We start from the raw sequence: 26,298 nt of genomic DNA on the forward strand, positions 1-26,298 counted from the left end.
CTGTTTAAATTCTAAGAACTCTTGATCTCTTAATTAAAATTATATCCTCCAATGGTAGTATATAATTATGGGTCTCTTATTTTGAAAATATAATTTTTTGAAATTTTAAAAGTTTAAATAGATTAGAAGTAGTATAAATGATTAAACTGTAATTACAAAAAGCTTGCATCCTAAAGAAAAAAAACACAAAAATCTGAGTAAATCTACAATTACAGAACTAAACTGGTAAGACAAGTGTTTGAAACTGTAACCTGAGCTATAATGTCAAACAAAGCAGCACACCCAATCTCCTTGTATGGTTCTAGCTTCATACGCAAACCATTCACTTTCACAATGTTTCTTTCTTCTCTTCCAACCCTCACACACATTAATCTCGATGGTCTGCATCAAAGAAACATAGATATGTAATGTCACTTATACAAAAAGACTACCTGAAGATGTAGCTCAGAGAAGACAACGATCCATCAGAACCATCACCCACAAAGCAAAGCATCCTCCACAATCTAAAATAACAGATCCAAGAGGCAAAAATTACATGAACATAATTATAAGATCAAACACTAGAAATATATGGAGCATGAAAAATTCAGAGAAAAAAGAGGGGGAAGAGACATGGCGTTGTGCATCAGGTTACTAAAGGGGAAAGCATCAGATTACTAAAGGGAAAGAGGAACGCAAGCCTGAATAATTAAACCACATGTCCAGCCATGTGCATCAGAGGAGCTCAAACTTAAGCATACCACCTAAAAACAAAGTCATTGAATGATCATCTGAATGTGAATACATCAAGAGAATCTAAAAGAAACAAAATAAGACACAGGAGAAATCATACGCAAACCATTCACTTCAAACCCTCCAATAGATGAACATCATACTAATGACAAGTAAAAATACTGTTACTCTCTGTCAAACCAAATTCCCCGCATTCATAATCAAGCATTCTTAATCAAATGATCAAAAAACTAGCAATTTTGAACACATGCACACCAAGAACCCTAATCTGTTTAAAGTATCAATTATCAATCGGAACACAAACACACCAAGAATCCAATTTTTCGAACAAACGTCAAACAACCCTAATTTGCGATCCAAAATCAAATAAACCTAACAGTTTACCTAACCATACTATTGTACTGAGAAACTTACCCTCTCAATCGAATTGATCCAATCTCTTCTGATTGAATCGCCTTCTCCTTCAAATCGCCTCTGATACAATTTCCACGACGATTCAAATCGCCTCTGCTACAGTCGCCTCCGATAAGATCTCCGCCGAGTCAAATCGCCTCTGACCCAACACTCCACTGATTTTATAACCTCCGATTAAAGCAGACCTTCCATCGAGACTTTGATCGCGAGAGAAAGAGAGAAAGAGAGAAAGAGAGAAAGAGAGAAAGAGAGAAAGAGAGAAAGAGAGAGAGAGGAAAGAAATAAATTTTCTGCGTCAATTTTTTTTTTCCCTTTTGTATTATTCTGTTCGCCCAACAGAATAAGGACACGTAGCGTCTCTTAGAACCAAGTTGAGTCTATTATATAAGATGCTCCCTTCTATTTTTTCTTTTCTTCTGATTTATTTTTTCCTACAAAACTCTAAAAACCCCACTAACAACCTGCCGATGGAGAAGGTCTTAAGAGATTGTTTCAACAAATATCCAGAAACGATTTTTTATTTTTTTCAGAATATACACCCAAATTTTATCATAACACTTTTCTCAAAAATAGTTTATTTTGAAGAAATGAAAATCGTTTATTGGATAAATTGTCTATTTTTATTGGGAATTTAGTCATTCTACCACATTTTGTTTAAAACTTTTTTATTCTACCACATTCTAAATCACATTTTCCATTCTACCACAAAGGATAATTAAAAAAAAACAAAAATACCCTCCCGCATATGAATGAGAATTTGGGAGTTATTGTGTTCTTTTATGAAATCTGAAACATAAATGTATTAAATAGTAGAAAGAAAAAAATAAAATAATAAATAATTTTTCTACCGAACAATGTTTAAAGGGCTTTGATAGAGGCGGTGTCTTAATGATCAACCATCATAAAATGGATTTAAAATAGATTTTTAAATAAATTGAATTAAATTTACCTAAAACATATGTAACTCTGCAAATTAAATATGTTCTTGGTTTAGAGATCCGGTAGAGTAACATAAAAGAGCGGACAAAATTGGACTCGTGGACAAGATGTGTATCAACTTGTCCACTAGCTTGAACTTTTTTATTTGTCAAGTATGTTTACTAGTGGACAAGTTGTAAACGAAACTTGTTCATTAAGTGGAGTATCAATGTTGTCTATTGGTCTGATTTGATCTTGGGGACAACTTTTGGTATATATTATGGACAAGTATTGCATGAATGAACAGTTTATAATTGACAATAAGCTGATCTATGGTACAAGAAAAGAGGAAATAAATTTTATATTGAATCTAGTCTGTCAAAGAATATGGATAACTTCTGCGAATAGTTGTATATAACGATAACACGATATAAAAAAATATAATATTTTTTTATAAGAGCATTGTACCTTATTTGGATTGGAAGAGTAGACGAGTCTACAAGGTAATGAAAGAAAAGACGAATATAATAAGTTTTCTACAATAATTTATGAACAATAATATATATGTGGACAAGTTGACAAATTTCTAAACAGAGTCTTTAGTGATATTGAGCCATGATATATATGTAGACTATATATATATATATATCCCACTGAAATGAATTGGATCTATAGATCTAAGAAATAGTGAGAATTCTTGATCTCTGTCACTATTTCTCTCAATTCGAAATCGAGGATTTGAATTGATGTCCTTTCATGTCATATATTATGGTTTACATTTTTTTGGTGTGAAAGACATCCATAAAAAGAATAGTACATAAATTGTTTACATATTTATAGATGTCGTGGTTTGATATAAAATAAATGTTGTCGTGAAAACTTTCTAAACAACAAAAGCAATAAAAAGTTGACCGATGGGACAAGGTAAACAAAAGAAATTATGTGTTTCGTTTTCATGATTTGAGAGGAGAAGTCGAGACAATTAATGAAAGAAGAAATATTGACTATTCTTTGTTGTCTACTTTTTTCTTGAATTTTGTTTGATAGAGAAGGTAAAAAAAGTTAAGACATAGAAAACAGTCTAATGGAGAAATCAATTTAAATAAAAAATTTGAGGAAGAAAATAGAGAAGGTTAATTTAGTCTTTTTAAGTTATGCATGTAGTATTTCTGAAAAGCAGTATTAGAGTGTGGTAGATCCAATAAAAAAAGTTTTTTGAATGTGGTAAAATTGTTAGAAAATTCATTTTTATTTGATGCTTATTGATACCATCAAAACGAATAGAAGAAGAAAAATCATTTTGTCAATTTATGAAGATATTTTTTTGTTTTTATAGTTTTGAAAATTTTATTTTAAAAAAAGAACGAAAAAGATTAGAAATAAACTCTAAGACCATCTCCAATGGTTTTCTCTATTTTTTTCCTCTATAATAGAGATGAGTTTTACTCCAACCTACCTCTATTCTTTTTTTTGTCAAAGACCGTACTTTCATTTATAATGAGTTTGGTACAGAGTTAAGAGACCTCATAAGTGTCTCTTTAGCTACTTTATCAGCTTTTACATTTTCCTCTCTTTTAACAAAAATGAAATCACAAAGATCGAATTGAAGAGAAAGCAGAAGGATGTCGTGTTGAATCCCGTGGAGCTCCTTCAAATGAAGATCCAAATTGAGTGCTTTGATCAGCAATTACGAATCTGAAGCAAAAGAAATGTTTCTGAAGACAAGGTCGATGGCTTGGGAGAGCGCGTGATGTAAGGCCATAGCCTCTGCCATGAGAGGGGATCAGACGTGTTCTGCTGAACCGGAGCCTTGCCTCTCCAATCAGGGAAGATGCTGTTCGAAGATCCATCCAAATCCAGCCTGATGTGAATCCTCATGCCATGCAGAGTCTGAGGAACATCGGATTGTGTCAGATGTGAAGCAGTGAAACTGCGGGGGTTGTTTTGACAGCATAAACCTCGTGGCTGGGATCTGAGCAGAACTCCATTCCTTGGCTTGAATAATAGATATGGTAACTACATCACCAACTAACAGACATGTCTGTTCGAAAATCTTCTTATTTCTGGTAGTCCACAAATTCCACATTATCCAAGGGGCAAGAGAGCCATGGGTTGGTCCGATTGGTGGGAGATTCAAAAGCTTGTTCGAAGCCGCAATCCCCATCTGGCAACTTGAGATAGAGGAAGGGTTAAGAGGGAGCTTAAAAGGCACCATCTTCCAAACCTGTTTAGCAAAATTACACTGGAACAAGAGATGCAGGGTCGACTCCTCTTCCTCACAATGGGAACAACTTGCTTGCGGATTAATACCTCGATGTTGTAGGTTATTCCCCATTGGTAGAGCCTCATTCATTGCTTTCCACAGGAAGATTTGATTTTTTGTGCACATTGAAGGTTCCATAGCTCCTTGATCCAGTTAAATCCTTGTAGGTTGGAGGGTTGTCTCGAATGGGGGTCCAACTTTTGGGTCGCATGGTATCCCGTTTTTGCACTGTAAGCTCCATCTTTGGTGGCTAACCAGATATATTTATCCTTTGCGCCCAGCTTACTTGGTCGAAGGCCAAGGATTTCCTGCTCATGTTGAGGTAAGATGTCTCTGATCAATTCCCAGTTCCACTCTTTAGACTCTGGACACATGAGATCTTGAACTAACAAATGTTGAGTGCTTTCTGTTGGTGGGCCTATTGGAGACACGGGAGAATCAAGGGAGATCCACGGAGCTGTCCAGACCCTCGTGTCCTCCCCAGAGCCTATAGCTATACCGAGTTGAGTTTTCAGCAGATCACGACCTAGAAAAATCCCCCTCCACCCATGGGAAGCAGTAGAAGATACTGAACAGTCTAGGAAGGAGGCAGTGTTACAATATTTTCGCAGCAGGACTCTTGCCAGCAAAGAAGATGGCTTAGTAAGTATTCTCCAACTGACTTTTGCTAGAAGAGCATGGTTGAATCTTGTAATATCTTTGAAGCCTAACCCACCATCTCTCTTTTTTTTGTCATTTTTGACCAGGCGATCCAAGACATTTTCTTCTTCTCGGGGGAGGAGTCCCACCAAAATCGAGTCAGGGCTGATTGGATTCTCTTACACAGGGAGCCTGGAAGTAAGAAGCATGACATGGTGTACGTCGGCATGGCAGCCAAGACTGATTTGAGCATGGTGGTTTTGCCAGCTGTAGACAGGAATCTTGCTGAGAAACTACGAGCTTTTTCGTTTATTCGATCGATGATCTAGTTAAACAAGTCTCGCTTATTCCGGCCAAACATCTCCGGGAGACCTAGGTACTTGCCTAGACCTCCTACTCTTTGAATGCCCAAGATGCGTTGGGCCTCCACCTTAATTAATATGTTCTTCAGTTTTTGAGGAGAAAGTTATTGCAGATTTTGCTTTATTAATCATCTAACCCGAAGCTTCTTCGTATTTCTTCAGAATTTTCAACAAAGTTTGACAACTTTTGGGATCTGATGGGCAGAAGAACATTGTATCATTAGCAAACAAAAGGTGATTAATTCGAGGGCTACCTTGAGAGACTCGTAAACCAAGCAAACTCCCATCTTGTTGTGCTTTAGAGCATAGGCCTGCCAATACCTTTGTGCAAATGATGAACAAGTAAGGGGATAGGGGATCTCCCTGTCTTAAACCTCTACAAGTTAAGATTGTACCCTGCGAGGATCCATTGAGTAGGAACTTATATGATATCGTAGTAACACATTGCATAACCCACAATATCCATGTTTGATGGAAGCCCATTTTCTCTAACACCAGTTCTATAAACTCCCATTCTAAGCGATCATAAGCTTTGCTCATGTCGGTTTTAATGGCCATAAAGCACCTCTTTGTTGCTCCTGATATTTTGAGATAATGCAGGGCTTCGTGGGTGATTAATACGTTATCTGTGATAGCTCACCGGTTGTAATCTTCTGGAAATAAGTTTTGAGATAATCTTATAGAACACCGTACAAAGAGCTATAGGTCTGTATTCTGCCATTGTTTGTGGACTTTGTACCTTTGGTATCAACCTGATATGGGTTTCATTGATGCTTTGTTGCAGGTTCGCAGATGAGAAGAAGGATTGGATCTCCAGGATAATGTTTGGGCCCACCATCTCCTAGTTGGATTGAAAGAAGCTAGCTGAGAAGCCGTTAGGCCTTGGAGCCTTATCTGCGTGAATGGAGAAGCAAGCTTTCTCAAGCTTTGAACGACATCGGGTAATTTTTTCTTCAACCCCCCTCTTCTTCATCAGAGGTCCATGTTTCCTGAACTAGTTCTTTCACCTCCTCATTATCCTTCAGTCGTCTGTCATATCGAAACACCCCTTTCTTTTTTTTTTTGTGAGATCCAGGTGAGTGAGCAGTGGTCTATGGTCGGAACCCTCAAAGTTTAGATATTCACACCTGCTAAAGGGATACACCTCAGCCTAGGTGGAATTTGACATGGCTCTATCCAGTCTACAGTGGATAATATGTTCTCCTCTCTTTCCTCTCCACGAGAGGAAATTACCAGAGTGTCGGAGGTCAAAGAGATCGCATTCAGCCATGAAGGTACGAATGTCCCCAAAAGACCCTTCACATCTTGGGGGTCCTCCTTGTTTTTCAGAGACATCGATAATATCATTGAAATCCCCCGTTAGGTACTAGGGTTTAACCCTGTTTACACCAATATTGGTTAACTTTTCCCATATGATTTTCCTTTTTGCCCTCTTAGGTTCGCCATACAGGAAAGTAGCAAAGAAAAGCTTGCCTGCAGCCTTGATTTGTGTATCAATGAAATTTTGGCAGCTTGATAACACTGTAAGTTCTATCTCTTGCTTCCACAGAATTGACAGACCCCCACCGCCAGGACTATGTGGGGGGACCAAGAATTTTCCAGGATAGTGGAGCCACTCCAACTTTTTTTGTACCACATCATCAGGATTCTTGGTTTCCATGAGGAATATGATTTCTGGAGATTCTTTAGAGTGAATCTCCCGAAGCCGTTGGACTGTTATGGGATTCCCCAAACCACAACAGTTCTAGCTCAACATTTTTAAGGAAGAGGAGGATGTGGATCTTGAAAATCCACCTTCTTTTTAACCATTGCGAGGATCATGCTCCTTCTTGGTAATGGGGCATCAGAAGCTTGATGAGAGCTCTTCCCTGATGGAGGGTTGCTTTGAGGAGCTTGTGATTTGTTATAGGAGCTGCTGGTTTCGCCTCTAGATGATCCTCCTTTCAACAATGTGTCCTTCCTTTTAGGTGAGTTCTGGATCAGACACTTATTTCTTTTACTGGACTTTGCACCGTTTTGGCACAGAGGGCTCCTGTTAACCGGTTTAGGTAGGGGAGGATGTCCTCGTTTCTTCTTTTGAGGTGCAACCTTCTCTTGTTGAACTGTATCAGGGATTATCAGTGATTCCTGACTATTCTCGGTGATTGACAGGTGAGATTGGTTTGCAAGGATAGCCGCTTCTACAATTCGACTTGCTGTCTCAGCAGTAAGTCCCTTGGCTTCTCCTTGAATGACTCTGCATTTTCTTGCTACGCTTTCAACAGGATCAGGGCAGCTTATATATTGTACTGTTACTTCTCGAAGCTCCTCCAAGACTGCTTCTGTTGCTGGGATCGGGGGTGGTGGAGGAGGTGTGACTTCTGCAGAGGTAAGGGATCGTTCGAGGGGAGGTCTTCTTGATCGAGGGGTGTCAGAACTTTCAGTTCTCTGATTAGTTGTTGAAGCTTCTTTTGCTCTCCGTTGCAGATTAGGGGAGGATCGTCGACGAGCTTGATTGTTAATTCCCTTATCTGCATCATCTCTTGGTAGATTCTGGGATCTTGACCCTGAGTATCTACTAGTCGAAGGTCTGTATGTAGGTCGGTGGCCATGAGAGGGATACTGGCTTTTGGGATGGTAGTCTTCGGAGTGGCTTTTAGAGGCAGAGTGGCGGTGGCCCGGAGAGTATCGACTAGGACTTCTAATTCTCGAGGAAGAAGAATGATTCTCCTGGTAGTTTCCCATACTCCAAGAGTGTTCGGAGTTGTGATGCTGCATTTCTTTACTTCTGGGTGCTATGAAGTTGTCCTGTGGGAGGTAATAGTTTCTCTTTACTTCCAGGGGGATATTTGACTGAACAGGATTCGGACTCATTCTAGTGCGTTCTTGTTCTGCTAAGAAACCAGGGCAGTGACGTTTTTCATGAGTCAGGCGTTGGCAGTAGAGACAATGGTTTTTTAGCCCCTTGTAATCCAGAGAGATCAAGGCTTCACTACCATCCGGGAAATCTACCATCGTCTCCTTCGTGATGGGTTGCAAGCTGTTTAGGAGAACACGGACCTTAACAGTGGTATTGGTGATATCCGTGTCCATAAGTTCTCCTAGTGCCTCCCATATGGATTGCAGCATCTCATACTGCTAGTAGTGCTTTGGGAGTCCCTGGAACTCAATCCAAAACGGTATCAGTGAGGAAAAGGAATCTGATATTATTGGTTCTCATCTTTGCAGGATGACCATCCAATGGTCGTAGTGATAAGGTTTGTTATCTAGAGCCTTTTGGAGGTCTTCCTCATACTCAAATCGGAACTGGAAACATCCTCGGCCAAGATCTGATCCAGTTGCCTTTCCTCGCAGGTTCCATCTGTTTACGAAGAAAGGGAAGAGGGACCATAGACGTTGAGCGGAGGGGTTTGTAAGTCTCCCAATCAGGGTAAGTGAGTTTTCCTCAATCAATACTGATGTATCCAGTTCGGGTGCTCTGATACGCTTCGGTGGGGGTGGGGAGAAACCGTTAACCAGCTCTTTTCCTTTCAAATAGTAACGTATTTTCTTCTCCATGACTGGAGCCGGGAGAGAGAAGAGATGGGTGATAAGGGGATGGTTATGGGTTACTCACTCGTAGTGAGATTTTTGACAAAGGTAGATACTAGGGTTACAAACGAAAGAAAAGCTAAGAAAGAGGGCAAAGAGCAGAAAGTTACCACGATGTAGCGACCCGCGAACCACTCAGAGATGGTTTGAGGGAGGTGCTACTAAGGAGATATGGGGAGCCGGAGGCGGGTGGGAGGTCAGGGGAGGACTGATCACCGGAAAACTTTGAGTGACCGGAGGTCCATGCCATTTCCCCTAATGGACCGTTAGATATTACTGTTTTTGGGTTTAAAAAGTGGTTGAGATCCGGTTTTTTGAAAACTTCATGCTTCTAGTAGGTTATCTCGGGACTCGATAGAGGTCGTAGTTAAGCCCCAAAAACTGTGAGGAAGCTTGCAAGAGTGCAAGACCTATATTTTCAATTTGCAGGAAACTTAAGAGGGAGGATACGTTGAGATAATAGTATGTGATATAATGTTATATCACCCGCCTCTATTCTCACCTCTAAAATAGAGATTGCTATTTTTTCCTCTATATGTAGAGGAACCCTTTGTAGGAAAAAATAGAGTTCCTCTATAAATAGAGTAAAAAATAGCAATTTCTATTATAGAGATGAAAATAGAGGTGGGTTGGAGTGGAACTCACCCCTATTATAGAGGATCTCTATTATAAAGGAAAAGTACCATTGGAGATGCTCTAACAATCAAAGCTCATTTTATTAATATAGTATTTCCACTATATTTTGATGCAATTTGAGAAGACTGATATATCATGGTTTTTGTGTTTTTTAACCATGGTATAAGTGTGCTTTTTGAGTCTTTTGATTTTTTTTCTAGGTTGTTTTTGAGTCTTTATAGGTTTAGGTACTCATTGACACGTATGGTACGCAAATGAGCTAAAAAGGATGATTTGGAGCATAATCAAAGCATTAAGGCTGATCAACAAAGGTGGGAGACGAGTTTAAGAGTATGCATTGACCGATGCTACCTTTGCATCGATCGATGCAGCTGCCACAAGCCAATCGGAAGTTTTCTCCACAAGCTTTAGATGATTTACAAAATTTACCCAAATTTTCCTTATTTGCAATTAAGGCCCAAGATGTGTATTAGAGTATATTTAGGATTTTTATGGTTATTGTTAAGACCTAAGTTATTTTCTAGCAAGTATTATTTTTCTGCAATCTTGAGAGATTTTTTAGAGCGGTTGGAGAGACGGATCTGATTTCATCTGTAGAGAGAAGATTCCTAAACTCCTTATTTACTCTTTTAATATTTATTACATATTATTCAGAATTATGATTTGTTCTTCATTGAATATGTCTGAGTAATTTGCTTGTTAGGTTTAAGGTTTTTCATAGGGTTTTTATGATTTATTAGATCTGTTAGTTTTAGGATTCTTTATTTTCTGTGATCTTATCTTAGGTTGTTCTTCATATTAATTCTTGATTGATCNTCAATTTGCAGGAAACTTAAGAGGGAGGATACGTTGAGATAATAGTATGTGATATAATGTTATATCACCCGCCTCTATTCTCACCTCTAAAATAGAGATTGCTATTTTTTCCTCTATATGTAGAGGAACCCTTTGTAGGAAAAAATAGAGTTCCTCTATAAATAGAGTAAAAAATAGCAATTTCTATTATAGAGATGAAAATAGAGGTGGGTTGGAGTGGAACTCACCCCTATTATAGAGGATCTCTATTATAAAGGAAAAGTACCATTGGAGATGCTCTAACAATCAAAGCTCATTTTATTAATATAGTATTTCCACTATATTTTGATGCAATTTGAGAAGACTGATATATCATGGTTTTTGTGTTTTTTAACCATGGTATAAGTGTGCTTTTTGAGTCTTTTGATTTTTTTTCTAGGTTGTTTTTGAGTCTTTATAGGTTTAGGTACTCATTGACACGTATGGTACGCAAATGAGCTAAAAAGGATGATTTGGAGCATAATCAAAGCATTAAGGCTGATCAACAAAGGTGGGAGACGAGTTTAAGAGTATGCATTGACCGATGCTACCTTTGCATCGATCGATGCAGCTGCCACAAGCCAATCGGAAGTTTTCTCCACAAGCTTTAGATGATTTACAAAATTTACCCAAATTTTCCTTATTTGCAATTAAGGCCCAAGATGTGTATTAGAGTATATTTAGGATTTTTATGGTTATTGTTAAGACCTAAGTTATTTTCTAGCAAGTATTATTTTTCTGCAATCTTGAGAGATTTTTTAGAGCGGTTGGAGAGACGGATCTGATTTCATCTGTAGAGAGAAGATTCCTAAACTCCTTATTTACTCTTTTAATATTTATTACATATTATTCAGAATTATGATTTGTTCTTCATTGAATATGTCTGAGTAATTTGCTTGTTAGGTTTAAGGTTTTTCATAGGGTTTTTATGATTTATTAGATCTGTTAGTTTTAGGATTCTTTATTTTCTGTGATCTTATCTTAGGTTGTTCTTCATATTAATTCTTGATTGATCACCTAGAATTAATACTTTAGGAAAATAAATTGATATGAGAGTATAATTGATTTTCCTGATAAAACCTTTTGAAGAGCAAAATTATTTCCTGCAAAGAGATTTGATTTAATAATTTTGTGAACAATCTAAACTTGTTTTTAAAGCTGATTTTTAACCTTGAACTTTACAAAGAGATTTGGATTTTCTGGTTATAAATTTAGATAATATTTGCAGTGAAAACTGATTTATTTTACAAAAGAGTTTAGAGTTCTAGATCTGATTTAAATTGCTTGAATCCTATTAATTTATTGATTTAAAAAAACACACTTCTTTATAAACTTGATTTCTTACGGTTTTGTATTTGATATGCATGATCCACATAATGTCACGCGAAGTACTTCTTGCTGGTTTANCGATGCAGCTGCCACAAGCCAATCGGAAGTTTTCTCCACAAGCTTTAGATGATTTACAAAATTTACCCAAATTTTCCTTATTTGCAATTAAGGCCCAAGATGTGTATTAGAGTATATTTAGGATTTTTATGGTTATTGTTAAGACCTAAGTTATTTTCTAGCAAGTATTATTTTTCTGCAATCTTGAGAGATTTTTTAGAGCGGTTGGAGAGACGGATCTGATTTCATCTGTAGAGAGAAGATTCCTAAACTCCTTATTTACTCTTTTAATATTTATTACATATTATTCAGAATTATGATTTGTTCTTCATTGAATATGTCTGAGTAATTTGCTTGTTAGGTTTAAGGTTTTTCATAGGGTTTTTATGATTTATTAGATCTGTTAGTTTTAGGATTCTTTATTTTCTGTGATCTTATCTTAGGTTGTTCTTNTAATTACCTTGGCGACAAGGGTTTGAACGCCCGCATACTTAACGTCCCAACTGAATTCCGTTATCGACCAGCCCGTACCGCCCATCGAGTCGCCATTTTTACCGAGGTAATCTAGATAATATTTATCATTGGTTGCTTGGTATAGCCACGCAGCAGCCCAGAGTAACTCATCCTGGTTATACAAAATTACGGTTATAATGAGAATTCATGGAATATATATGTATAAGAGTGTCTGCATTTAGACTATAAAGCAGCGTTTAGTACATTGTAACCGCTGACTGATCGGTAGTATTTTTGTGCCACGGTAATGCTGCTGTCGTATTTGCCTCTGTATTTGTCAGCAAATTCAAAAACCTGCCAACATAAGAATTGGGTTAGGATCAGTGGCAAAACTCGTAAATATTATGAATTTAGAAGGTTATTTCTACTATCTACGTTTTTGCACCTTTAATTCCGGTTCTGACAAAAAACTAATTTCAAAATGTTTTAGAGCTCCTTCTATTGCAATCAAGCATCACTAAAGGAGTTCAAAATTGTAAACANAATATTGATTTCAAACCAAACCGATTTTATTACTGAAAATTTGTTAGATGTCGTAATTTCAGTATTAAAAAAAAAGAAAAAAAAAAACTAAACAAGTCTTATGCAATTGGTCTAAATTTCATATTTATTTATACGAATTCATATTCAAATAATACTTTTAATAAAGTTGAGATTAAATTATATAATGAAGTTCTGCTAGCAGAAACAAAGTAACTCAGTAAGACCGCGCCACACTACTCACTACATGGNAGCGGCGAAAAACTATGGAAGCGGCAGCCATTGCGGCAGCGGTTTCTCCAGCAAGATCCGAACCAGGATTGTTCCTATCAATCTTGTAAGCCCTACGATCAGTAGTCATTTCCTCTGGCCTTTGCCAACAATAATGGTCCGATTTACCATCTCCCACCTACACGGTTACAAAAACAAATTATCATAACCAAATTCAAATTAGTCTAATTAATAAAGAAAGTGATAGGTCATTAGNCCAAGTCAGTTACCAAACCGAATATGTCCAGCATCATAAGTCATAACACTTAATTTCTCTACATATTAATTGAAAAAAATTAAATATATAAACTAAAAAGAGAAAAAGCTTTTGAATTACAAGAAACAGAATTATGCCTAGTTTTACAGTCTCAAATTTCTCTCTATGTGTACAAAGTACAAACTAGAGAATTCGTCTTTCTCATCCTCCCAAAATCCTAACCGATCGGTAAAACTAACCCGAATAATTTCAAAAGCAGGTGAACAAGTTTACAAGCAAGTAAACCGGTCTCACACACCAAAACCCTTCTACTCACTCCAAAGAATAGTTAGAAACCAAGACATTTGCCTGTGGAGCTGAGTGGATATAGACAAACTCCATGCTTTTGCCTGCCGGTAACGATTGGATCCATGAAGGGAAACCATACGAGTTACCGGTTTTGGTAACACCCCATATTGGACCATAGAGTTTGGTGATTGATATCTTCAAATTTTTCAATGTTTTCATAGATCTATTTGTTAATCTCGTTAAATATCGATAGTAAACCTTTCCTTCGTCCTTCCATGAGTTTGTCATCTTCTGCGACGATATGGTGATGGGACTAGGAGATGAAGCTGCTATACAAAACAAAAATTAAGCAAATTGGTTAAGTTCTTATACCAAATCGAATTGGTTTTTCACGATGAGTTGGTATAAGATGACAAACCAGGAGGTGTTGTGGGTTTCTTTTTTGGTAACGGTGCTGGTTTTATGACAACCGGACTTGGAGTTGGACTACCACCTAAAATCAGAAACCCGGTTAACCAAGTCTACTATAAAATTGGGAAGTCCAGCAGAGGTTAATTATATAGCTAGTAGTAGCATGAAAGTTTTGATTAGACAATACAATGTGTTAATCTTACCGGGGAGCAGCTGGTCAGATTCCCTGGGACCGGAAATTAACCGGGCTAGTACACCAAGAAGAGGTGCATTGTTGTAAGTTGCTGGTTCGGTTTGCTCGTAATTGTCCCGCTGGTCAGCGAAGTTATCGTAGGCATCGGGTCCACCCACTATAGCTCCGGTCAAAACATTCGGATCGCTTCCTTTTCGACTATACCATGTGGCGTAACCACCACGGCAAGTCACAAACTTTTGATCGACATTGAACGAGACAATCGACGAACCACGATGATGAACTTGTCGTGGATAGTTCTCTCCGTATCCAACCATGTAACTCGTCGCTCTTGGATTGTCTCCGAGGATGTAATCCACCTAGTTAATTTCAATTTATTTATCAATTATTTAATTCGCATAGATCTAACGTTATATTTTAACTTTTTTGAGATGGGAACAAGTAGTATTATATAGAACGAGTAATCAAACTATCCATTTAGAATACAAAATTTAAAATACTATAAAATAGGTTCAAAAATATCCGAAATATTATACCGGATTAATTCAAAATTGGCCCAAAATAGTACTAGTTTTAGTAAGTGTTTTATAATAGTACTGTAGTACTTTCAAATACATGACTACAGTTTCAAATTCAATTATATATATGTTTATTGTTTCGTTCTGGTTCCATAATATGGGGGTGAATAAGCAAAAATCACTAAAGTTTTTGGGGCAAACCTGTGATTTAGAAAAATCTAGGAGTTTGGATGGAGAAATGTTTCCTTGAGAACAACGTAGATCTCTTTTGGAGGACGAGAGGTAGTCGGAGTACACCGCGGATAAGAAAGAAGCGCTTGTGACAAACTGCATATTGTTCCAGCTTTGCCGGAAAATCAAACCGCCGGGAGTTTTCTTTATGTTTTTGGTGCTTTTACCTAACAACGAACACATATACTGTTCTGCTTTCTCTTGGTACCTCTCGAAGACGGCAGTGTGTTCTCCTGCTTTCCCTTGCATCAGAACCTGTAAACCAAGCAAAATTTCTCGGTTTAGTAACCAAATTAAACCCAATAAGCTCGGTTAAATTGAAGTGAATAATTAATTACCTTGGCGACAAGGGTTTGAACGCCCGCATACTTAACGTCCCAACTGAATTCCGTTATCGACCAGCCCGTACCGCCCATCGAGTCGCCATTTTTACCGAGGTAATCTAGATAATATTTATCATTGGTTGCTTGGTATAGCCACGCAGCAGCCCAGAGTAACTCATCCTGGTTATACAAAATTACGGTTATAATGAGAATTCATGGAATATATATGTATAAGAGTGTCTGCATTTAGACTATAAAGCAGCGTTTAGTACATTGTAACCGCTGACTGATCGGTAGTATTTTTGTGCCACGGTAATGCTGCTGTCGTATTTGCCTCTGTATTTGTCAGCAAATTCAAAAACCTGCCAACATAAGAATTGGGTTAGGATCAGTGGCAAAACTCGTAAATATTATGAATTTAGAAGGTTATTTCTACTATCTACGTTTTTGCACCTTTAATTCCGGTTCTGACAAAAAACTAATTTCAAAATGTTTTAGAGCTCCTTCTATTGCAATCAAGCATCACTAAAGGAGTTCAAAATTGTAAACATTTTGGTTTGAGATTTTAGAACCTGACGGGCGTGACGGATTAGCTCGGCTGAGTATGATGGATCAGAGCGGCGAAAAACTATGGAAGCGGCAGCCATTGCGGCAGCGGTTTCTCCGGCAAGATCCGAACCAGGATTGTTCCTATCAATCTTGTAAGCCTTACGATCAGTGGTCATTTCCTCTGGCCTTTGCCAACAATAATGGTCCGATTTACCATCTCCCACCTACACGGTTACAAAAAATTTTCATAACCAAATTAAAATTAGTCTAATTTATAAAGAAAGTGATAAGTGATTAGAGTGTTACTAATTATTAATGTTACCTCTCCATAGAGGACGTTAGGTTCAGGGTGGGCTTTAATGAAATAATCAGTTCCCCACTTAACGGCGTCAAGGGCATGGCCAAGTTCGTCATTAGATTCTAGCTGGCCACCGTATTCTATGATGCTCCAACACATTGTGGTAACCGTGAAAGCCATCGGAAGCCCGAATTTCACATTGTCTCCGGCGTCATAGTATCCTCCAACTAGATCCACCTGCACAATATTTTAAAAATGTGATTCAAGTTAGCAACTATAATGTAGTATGAATAATCAGCTGCTTATGTGACGTTTTAGGTGGCCTAAACCATCCAAACGCTTAGATTTTGATCATATTTATTAGTTAAAGGGAATAATAGGGTCAACGGAAAGTCAAATTATTATATGGATCTAGACAGCGGTTAATATAACTTTATATTATAAAAAGTAATATAATTATGGAAAAAATCTGATTAACAGAGTTTTGAATATTACTAGAGACTAGCATAATATACGAATTTCAGTTTATTTATTTTTAATTTTAAANGAGGTGCATTGTTGTAAGTTGCTGGTTCGGTTTGCTCGTAATTGTCCCGCTGGTCAGCGAAGTTATCGTAGGCATCGGGTCCACCCACTATAGCTCCGGTCAAAACATTCGGATCGCTTCCTTTTCGACTATACCATGTGGCGTAACCACCACGGCAAGTCACAAACTTTTGATCGACATTGAACGAGACAATCGACGAACCACGATGATGAACTTGTCGTGGATAGTTCTCTCCGTATCCAACCATGTAACTCGTCGCTCTTGGATTGTCTCCGAGGATGTAATCCACCTAGTTAATTTCAATTTATTTATCAATTATTTAATTCGCATAGATCTAACGTTATATTTTAACTTTTTTGAGATGGGAACAAGTAGTATTATATAGAACGAGTAATCAAACTATCCATTTAGAATACAAAATTTAAAATACTATAAAATAGGTTCAAAAATATCCGAAATATTATACCGGATTAATTCAAAATTGGCCCAAAATAGTACTAGTTTTAGTAAGTGTTTTATAATAGTACTGTAGTACTTTCAAATACATGACTACAGTTTCAAATTCAATTATATATATGTTTATTGTTTCGTTCTGGTTCCATAATATGGGGGTGAATAAGCAAAAATCACTAAAGTTTTTGGGGCAAACCTGTGATTTAGAAAAATCTAGGAGTTTGGATGGAGAAATGTTTCCTTGAGAACAACGTAGATCTCTTTTGGAGGACGAGAGGTAGTCGGAGTACACCGCGGATAAGAAAGAAGCGCTTGTGACAAACTGCATATTGTTCCAGCTTTGCCGGAAAATCAAACCGCCGGGAGTTTTCTTTATGTTTTTGGTGCTTTTACCTAACAACGAACACATATACTGTTCTGCTTTCTCTTGGTACCTCTCGAAGACGGCAGTGTGTTCTCCTGCTTTCCCTTGCATCAGAACCTGTAAACCAAGCAAAATTTCTCGGTTTAGTAACCAAATTAAACCCAATAAGCTCGGTTAAATTGAAGTGAATAATTAATTACCTTGGCGACAAGGGTTTGAACGCCCGCATACTTAACGTCCCAACTGAATTCCGTTATCGACCAGCCCGTACCGCCCATCGAGTCGCCATTTTTACCGAGGTAATCTAGATAATATTTATCATTGGTTGCTTGGTATAGCCACGCAGCAGCCCAGAGTAACTCATCCTGGTTATACAAAATTACGGTTATAATGAGAATTCATGGAATATATATGTATAAGAGTGTCTGCATTTAGACTATAAAGCAGCGTTTAGTACATTGTAACCGCTGACTGATCGGTAGTATTTTTGTGCCACGGTAATGCTGCTGTCGTATTTGCCTCTGTATTTGTCAGCAAATTCAAAAACCTGCCAACATAAGAATTGGGTTAGGATCAGTGGCAAAACTCGTAAATATTATGAATTTAGAAGGTTATTTCTACTATCTACGTTTTTGCACCTTTAATTCCGGTTCTGACAAAAAACTAATTTCAAAATGTTTTAGAGCTCCTTCTATTGCAATCAAGCATCACTAAAGGAGTTCAAAATTGTAAACATTTTGGTTTGAGATTTTAGAACCTGACGGGCGTGACGGATTAGCTCGGCTGAGTATGATGGATCAGAGCGGCGAAAAACTATGGAAGCGGCAGCCATTGCGGCAGCGGTTTCTCCGGCAAGATCCGAACCAGGATTGTTCCTATCAATCTTGTAAGCCTTACGATCAGTGGTCATTTCCTCTGGCCTTTGCCAACAATAATGGTCCGATTTACCATCTCCCACCTACACGGTTACAAAAAATTTTCATAACCAAATTAAAATTAGTCTAATTTATAAAGAAAGTGATAAGTGATTAGAGTGTTACTAATTATTAATGTTACCTCTCCATAGAGGACGTTAGGTTCAGGGTGGGCTTTAATGAAATAATCAGTTCCCCACTTAACGGCGTCAAGGGCATGGCCAAGTTCGTCATTAGATTCTAGCTGGCCACCGTATTCTATGATGCTCCAACACATTGTGGTAACCGTGAAAGCCATCGGAAGCCCGAATTTCACATTGTCTCCGGCGTCATAGTATCCTCCAACTAGATCCACCTGCACAATATTTTAAAAATGTGATTCAAGTTAGCAACTATAATGTAGTATGAATAATCAGCTGCTTATGTGACGTTTTAGGTGGCCTAAACCATCCAAACGCTTAGATTTTGATCATATTTATTAGTTAAAGGGAATAATAGGGTCAACGGAAAGTCAAATTATTATATGGATCTAGACAGCGGTTAATATAACTTTATATTATAAAAAGTAATATAATTATGGAAAAAATCTGATTAACAGAGTTTTGAATATTACTAGAGACTAGCATAATATACGAATTTCAGTTTATTTATTTTTAATTTTAAAAGGAAGCTTACGCCGCTTGATTTGCCGTCGTAAAGACCGGAGTGAGATCGCCATGAAACTCTCTGGTTGGGAGGAAGGTGTCCTGACCTCTGAGCTTCAAAGAATATAATGCTTTTGCTCAGAGCTTGTTTATAGTCGTGTCCTGAAACTGCAAGCTGAACCAACCCAAGAAGAAGAAGAACAAGAATCGAAATGGTGGTAGTAGCACCCATTATTTAGTTATGTCTTTGTGAAAAATTATGAAAAAAAAAAAAGTTGGATCCTCTTAAATCAACTAGCTAGACTCAAAAGATTAGTTGGTCCTTGTCGGACTTTGTTAAATTTTAGTTTATGGGATCCTTCATCAAAAGATTGAGACGTTGATCCTTTCTAAATAGAGTGAGAGGGAGATAGAGATGGTTTGGTGAATGAAGATGAGAAAAAATTGAGGTTTATATGGGAGAAAGTGAAGGAAGGTACCAGGAGGAGAGAAAACGGCAGAATTATTTTCAATTTTCTTTTGTTTTTGAAATTATATTCAACTCTTTTATAACTATATATAGACTAGTTAACTCTTTTATGAATGCAATAATGTGTCGGCAGGGAGTTCAGTTCAAATTTAGGATGAAACAATAGCTTTTCTAATATAAATGAAAACTATTATTATTATTATTCTCACAATCTAAGAGAGGAGTCCATTTATATATCAATATTGGTAATTAACAATTTAACATGAATAAAATTTGAACACAAACTAAAATTAAAATATGTTCTTGAAGTTTAAAACTTTGTTAGTGCAATGATCTTCTACTTTGTCTTCTAGTAGTAGAACAGAATTTGAATCGTTTTTAAAAGGGAAAATAATAGTTGTCCTTCCACCCGTTACGGAAGCTCCGAATCTTCCATGCATCTAAACAAATGCCATAAAATAATATCATTACTTTTCTATCATATACAAAGTCAAAACCCGAATATATACTTCTTTTTTTTTCCTAATTCAGATCGTAATTCTAAATCGACTCCTCAGTTGTGCAAGTTGCATCATCCAATGGTCAAGGATTTAAACATATCTACAATAAGTATATATAGGGTTTGATTCTTAAAGCTAGAATGCACTTTTTTAGATCATCCGTTTTAGTGTCAAGTACTACGAGTAAGAGGGTCTATCGTTGGTGCATGTAAGAATCCTCAACTGGAAATCTGAATATTACGAAAAAGTTGTATGTTATGGAGTTGTTCGTGAATTTGCGTATCATAATCACGTATATTATGTATATATATGTAAGTAGATATGCCAGATTGACCATCATGTGTGATAGGATAAATCAACATATCCATGATGATAATATAACATACGACAAAAAAAAAATAATAATAATAAATAAAATAAACCCCATTCGCGAATATTTCATTATCTTTTTCAATTAAAATAAAATATATTCATTTTTAAACATGATATAAACTAAAATGGAAAAAAGAAAGAAAGTGATACGACCAATTTAAGAGAGATTTATATAATGATTTAGTAAAGTAGATGGGTTACAACTATATGATAAGAATGAAAGTTGGGTGGGTTAACACCCTTTTCAAAAAACACGTTGGGTGGGATTTGATCGACCTTGCAAAATAAATGCCGAACAGTCTTAAGACTGGGGACACACAAGACAAACAATACACGCACCGAAATTAATTCTAATATTTAATCGACAGTACAATGCCGTCAAATAGATAATAGAAATAGACAATCACAGAAAAAAATTTAGATATTTTTTGAAAAAAAAAGAGGATAAATAAGTGAGGAAGTAAATGGTGAAAAGTCACAAGTTGATCATTTTGGTTTGAGTTGGATGTCCCCAACCACAATCAATTGTCTACCGAAAACAGAAGTTGTATCTTTATTTTTTGTTATTAAATTGGCAATATGGGATTGCTAAATAAATAGCTACATAACACCGGTCAAAAATATGTAAACACGACCATGAGATGTGGGCGGAAATTGGTTGTATATGCACGCATTGGGAGGAAACCTTGCTTGGTAATTTATTGAAATAGCGGTGCCGCTGATATTTTTGGTGAGAGTTGGATAATTTATGTAAAAAAATTGGTGTATATGTTTAAAACGTATTATATAAGCTAAATTACACACTCATAGTTGCTTGAATAAAACTGTTGATGATCATGGTCTTATTACGTATTTATTTGTTTTCAACTAATTAAAGTTTATCACCTTGATAAGTTCAACAAACCACTTCTCTTAAACAATTGATAAATTTGAGATATGAATTAAAATGTACATCGAAACAAGTAAAACTATTTCTTAAAAAAAAAAAATTAAGATTAAGACATTAAATTATAAGTAATATATATATATGCACATATGCATTTACAACATAATAATAGTATTATCGGTTTATCACAATTCACATGGTTTAAAGTAACTTTGATCCACGGGTTTTACATTATTGTTTCCCAGTTTTACATTATTAAAATATTAAAATAATATCATGGAACATTTGATATCGGTTAAAACTTTAATTTTAAATATATTTTTAATGCCTTAAAACTTTAGTGCATATGATTAAGAAAAGTCAAAACTTTACCCATCGATTCAACATTTTATCTTTTGTCGATGCTAGTTTATTTGTTTGTCGGGCAATTAAAGACAATCGTGAAGAGTTTTCTATGGTCCTTATGTTTTGTGTAGCTGCTCCAAGCAGAGAAATTAATTTTTAGAAATGGTATTACGGCCATAACTATTAGAAGCAAAAGCAAAAGTGCAAAACCAATGAGCAAGCATAAATTTTATGGTGAATATAACTATTGGTAGAGGCCAAAATTATTAGAGACATACTAAATGTTTTAGGCTTTTAGCAGTTCGAAACTAGAAAATCTATTCGTAAGCAACATTTTTAATATGAGCTCATTTGGCACATGCTATATTAAGCTCTCGAAAAGATGTCACCGCACGTGCAAATTTTTAATTTGCTACGACACTATACAACTGTCTCTTTCCTACTCTTACGTAAACCCCAATTTTTGGTTAGTTTTATTAACAATATATTTTATCAAGAATTTGAATTGGAATTTTATCAAGAATTTGAATTGGAATTTTATTGTATTAAGTACGTAATTTGAATTCATTTTAAATCATAGTCTATATAGTGCGATTTAAATCTTTCTTTAATGGTTTTCGAGTGTGAGTTGCACTTTCGACACAAGAATCTTATACCAGCAATCACAAACAGAGTAGCTAGCTAATTTAATAATCTTACGTTGATTACTCGTTCCAATTTTATTTGATAGAGCAACGTAACTTCGATCGGGACATTTAGTAGTTTAATCGTTTTGAATCCCATTTATATATACCATAATGCATGTTAGTGACTAAAAAAACGAAAACATAAGTCTACTTTAAAAATAACATAAATCTGAATCTTATTTTGCTAAAACTGATAAAAACTAAAAACATATATAATTGTACCAAAAAAAAATTCACATAGAAAGAAATTAATTCCAGACAAAAAGAAATATGCATGATATATCATTGTAAAGTACGAAAATGAATAACTATCAGTTGAGTTAAAAACTTAAAATAATAAAAGTGTAAACAACTGGAAATCAGACTATATCGTATAACAAACGAATAAATAATTCATTCAGCGTTCGAAGATCACAAATTTGAGTTTGTCTATTTTTTAATAATGAAACATAAATATTTTTGAAACAACAAATATCAGAAAGTTCTTTCAAAAAAAAAAAAAAAAACAAATATCAGAAAGTTCTATTTTGAGGCTGTCAACAAAAAAAAAATTCATTCATGGTCACATGAACGCATGTGACTACCGACACTGTGAGATTTGATCTCTTCGTGCGTGACTGAGAGAGCCCCAACCGCTGCTCCATTTCATCTCATGTGGCCTCACGTGATGCTTTCTTCACTTCAACCTTCATTTTATTTTATTATTGACAGCTTTCAAACTTTGAATTTATTAAGAGGTCCAAAAATAAGAACATATATACATCAGAATTTTCTAAAGAGGAGAGACCATGGAACCTTCTTTCATACATTTGTATAACCTATGGTTTGGGAATATAGAGATTCTTAACTGATTTACGGTCACAAAACAAAACAAAACGAAACTTTTATCATTTTAAGTATAAACATACGTAAGTGAGTTCGCCCTAGTTCTCTCCCAGATACGTTTTTCGAGGAGCCGCAAGAGGAGTTTCCAAATGGTGTTTCTCCACCGGCAAAGCTTCTTCGGTGTTCCCCTCTCCTAAGCCTAGATTGGCAAAGCGTTTGTAGGAGCGTTGTGTGAGAAACGCTATGAGTCAACGCCAATCAAGATTTTTTTTTACTCCTTTCACACGTGTAAGAAAAACTGGTAACTGCTCTAAAAACCTAAGGGTTATCACGCTGGATATGGGAGAGTTTGGACTATTATTTTTAAACAATTATCACTTAAATATATTAATTTTCAAACCAAAATATTCTAGTAAAAAATATTTAACTTGAGTCCAAATAAGAAACAATATATTGGAATATGCTTTCAATATTCCCTAATTCAAATTTAAAATTAATATTTTCAAAATATATATTTAATTTTAATTTATAAAATTGCTAATTTTTCGTTATTTGTTTTTTTGCTTTCGTAGATATTTTTCATAATTTTATTTTTTAATAAAATTAGTTCTAAATAAATTTGTTTCAAAAAAAAGAATTTTTATTTATAAAAAAAATAAATATATATTTTAGGTCTTACTCCCAGCCTCCGCTCACAGCTCTCTCCTCCTCGCCCCTGCTTCAGCTGCTTACCGTTGTTGTTCCCCTCTCCGCTTTGCCAATCTAGCCTCTAATCGGCGGTGCTCTCGTTCTGCTAGGGTCCTCTTCGTAGTTACCGGAGTTATTTCCGGCGTGTTTTTCCGGCATCCTCTCCGGCTTCTTCCGTTTCTAATAGTGTTTTTTCTGCTTCTCGGTTTCAATGGCTCGACTTTCTTCGATGATTTCGCTGCGCCATAACCCTTCGTTTCCGACGGATCTGCTTGCTTTTATCGGCCTGAAGCTTCCATCGGCGCTGGCCTCATTGTCGTTTCGTCCTTCTCCACCAGATCCGCCTGATCCTCCAGACCCTCCAGATCCCTCTCCGGCTCAAAGCCATGTAGCTCATATCGTCAAGTCACACCAGCTTCTTAGCCTCGTTGGCAGCAGAGTTGATTGCTCGCACTCCATTTCCATCTCAATCAACATGCCTCCTCTCCTGTTCCCCCAGGTATGCTCCTGTTCTTCGGTCTCTGGTTCTTCTACGTTGGAAAGTTCTTGGATGATCGTTGAGAGTGTGGCTCTGGCTTTGTGGAATTTGGATCTCGTTTTTACTCCTTTGATGAATTTGGATACCCGTGGATCCACATTTGTGCTTTCTTGTGGCACCTTTATCGCCTTATTGCGAATGTTTACTGCAGTATGCAGATTATACTTCAAATTGGCTGTGTTAGTAGCCGCTTTGTTGCAGATTGGAAAGAGATCTTTGCTCTCCTTCACCGTTACAGATTATCTGGTTCACCGGGGCTTTTACAGCCCTCATCTCTCCTTTAAGGAGCTTATTATCCTCCCAAATACTTCACTTGGTTTTAGTGGTATTGTCACAGGGAGCATTGTTCTGAAGACTGTTCTACTTGAAGTAGAAGCGAGGTTTGTTGCCCAAGACTGTCCCCGCTCAGCTTTTGCTGACTGTTCGTCGTTGGTGTCTTTAGAGGCTTCGTTTCCTCCATTCAAGAACCAATCTACTTTGGTTGAGCTTGTTAGCTCCCATCTTTCCCATTATCCATGGTTTGAGCTTGTTAGCTCCCATCTATCCCTTTATCTATGGTTTGAGCTTGTTAGCTCCCATCTATCCTTTCATTTATGTTTAGCTTCTGATTTCGTTATTGTTGTTGTTTTACCATTTGCTCAAGTGGCTTGGTTTGTTTGGGATTTTGATAGCCATTTGTACTTTCTCCTTGAGGAGGAAGAACTCTTTTAATTTGAATGAAATCCTAGTTTGACAAAAAAAAAAAGGTATAAACATACGTAATTGTTTTCTGATTTTCTAATCCCTTTGAATAAAAACTTAAGAAAATATTATTTAAAAAAAATTATAGATATGTACAAAATAAACAAATCCCTTATATAATAAAACGGAAGTACACAACATTGTTTTGTAAACTATATAATTTTAATAAGTTGGTTAGGAATAGGTTATAGATTAAGTTTTATATTATTTGTATAGTCTGGATTTATTGTTTCCAAAAATCTTAAAGAGAATATTCTAAAAAATTATTTGATATCATATAACTTACCATATTAATTTTTTTATTAAATTATTCATCAAATAAAATCTTTTGATATCTAACTTAACATATTAATTTGTTAATTATTATTATACTTCACCTCTCATTTTTATATATGAGTCTATTTTGTGAAACAAATAAATTCTCATATTATTTATTATAATTAAAAAATAGTTTTATTTCCGGATATACCATAAGTTGAATTTTTAAAGACAAATATAAATGATTCAATCTATAAAATATTCAATTTTTATTAATATTATTTTTTAAAAATAATATCTATTGAATTAAAAAATTTACTAAGTAAAGGGTCAAAGTTTGAATATTTAAATTCAATTTCATACTTTTTTGTTGAATTTTATAATTTTATATAATATAATAAACTTTAAATAATTTATTTTGAAATATTTTTAAAATATTGAAACTTGATATTAAAGTTGGAAACTATAAACATTCTAAATTGGTTTGTTGTAGCAATGTCAATAATATGTCACTATAATATGAAAAATTTAAAAAACCAAGTATATTAAAACAAAAGTATAACAATATATTAAACTACTCATAATATAATAAATCATTTTTTAAAAACCAAATTCACAAAATTATGTTTAATAATGACATTCAAGTCATGAGGTAGAATATACATTGTTGAAATAACTTCATGTACATAAACTAATACAACATATTAAAATTTTATTTTAAAATAGAAAATATACAAAATTTTGTATAAAATAAAATTTAACCAGTGTTATAGCACGAGTACTTATCTAGAATTATTAACAATATAAAACTTACAAAATAAGTGTCTTTTTCAAGTCATCATATTTAGCATATGATTTTATTACATAATATTTTATCCAAAAAACTTTTAAAAATAATCACATAAATTATATTTTATAAAAAATTACAATGTAAATAAAATGAATTTCAACACATGCTCTAGCACGGGTCTTAATCTAGTCTAACTAATATATATATATATATATATATATATATATATATATA

The 26,298-nt window shown here is 35.6% G+C and overlaps 3 protein-coding genes and 1 long non-coding RNA gene across 6 annotated transcripts; 1 reads left to right on the forward strand and 3 right to left on the reverse strand.

The window, feature by feature from the left end:
• On the reverse strand, positions 111 to 1,375 carry LOC104707394. Its single transcript, XR_754643.2, has 3 exons — positions 1,147 to 1,375; positions 432 to 743; positions 111 to 381 (listed from the first exon to the last, which is right to left on the reverse strand). It is a non-coding gene; the product is annotated as an uncharacterized LOC104707394 (long non-coding RNA).
• Positions 13,328 to 16,288, reverse strand: LOC104709649 (endoglucanase 19-like). The gene is made up of 8 exons (XM_010426224.2): positions 16,070 to 16,288; positions 15,771 to 15,971; positions 15,471 to 15,560; positions 15,214 to 15,378; positions 14,846 to 15,130; positions 14,137 to 14,485; positions 13,941 to 14,015; positions 13,328 to 13,848 (listed from the first exon to the last, which is right to left on the reverse strand). The coding sequence occupies exons 1-8, from the start codon at positions 16,223 to 16,225 to the stop codon at positions 13,547 to 13,549; spliced, it is 1,623 nt and encodes a 540-aa protein (XP_010424526.2). The 5' UTR covers positions 16,226 to 16,288; the 3' UTR covers positions 13,328 to 13,546.
• Positions 16,540 to 19,469, reverse strand: LOC104709650 (endoglucanase 19-like). Its single transcript, XM_010426225.1, has 7 exons — positions 18,999 to 19,469; positions 18,466 to 18,678; positions 18,167 to 18,367; positions 17,867 to 17,956; positions 17,610 to 17,774; positions 17,242 to 17,526; positions 16,540 to 16,881 (listed from the first exon to the last, which is right to left on the reverse strand). Exons 1-7 carry the CDS (start codon positions 19,197 to 19,199, stop codon positions 16,540 to 16,542), a joined length of 1,497 nt encoding a protein of 498 aa, XP_010424527.1. The 5' UTR covers positions 19,200 to 19,469.
• On the forward strand, positions 23,715 to 25,020 carry LOC104707395. 3 transcript variants are annotated; one of them, XM_010423737.2, is made up of 2 exons: positions 23,719 to 24,236; positions 24,427 to 24,795. In XM_010423737.2, the coding sequence occupies exons 1-2, from the start codon at positions 23,949 to 23,951 to the stop codon at positions 24,457 to 24,459; spliced, it is 321 nt and encodes a 106-aa protein (XP_010422039.1). In that variant the 5' UTR covers positions 23,719 to 23,948; the 3' UTR covers positions 24,460 to 24,795. The 3 variants fall into 3 exon arrangements, with proteins under 3 accessions (XP_010422038.1, XP_010422039.1, XP_010422040.1); XM_010423738.2 differs by having other exon boundaries at positions 23,721 to 24,236; positions 24,613 to 24,908; XM_010423736.2 differs by having other exon boundaries at positions 23,715 to 25,020.

This window comes from Camelina sativa, chromosome 8 (genome assembly GCF_000633955.1).
Source record: "Camelina sativa cultivar DH55 chromosome 8, Cs, whole genome shotgun sequence".
NCBI lineage: Eukaryota > Viridiplantae > Streptophyta > Magnoliopsida > Brassicales > Brassicaceae > Camelina > Camelina sativa.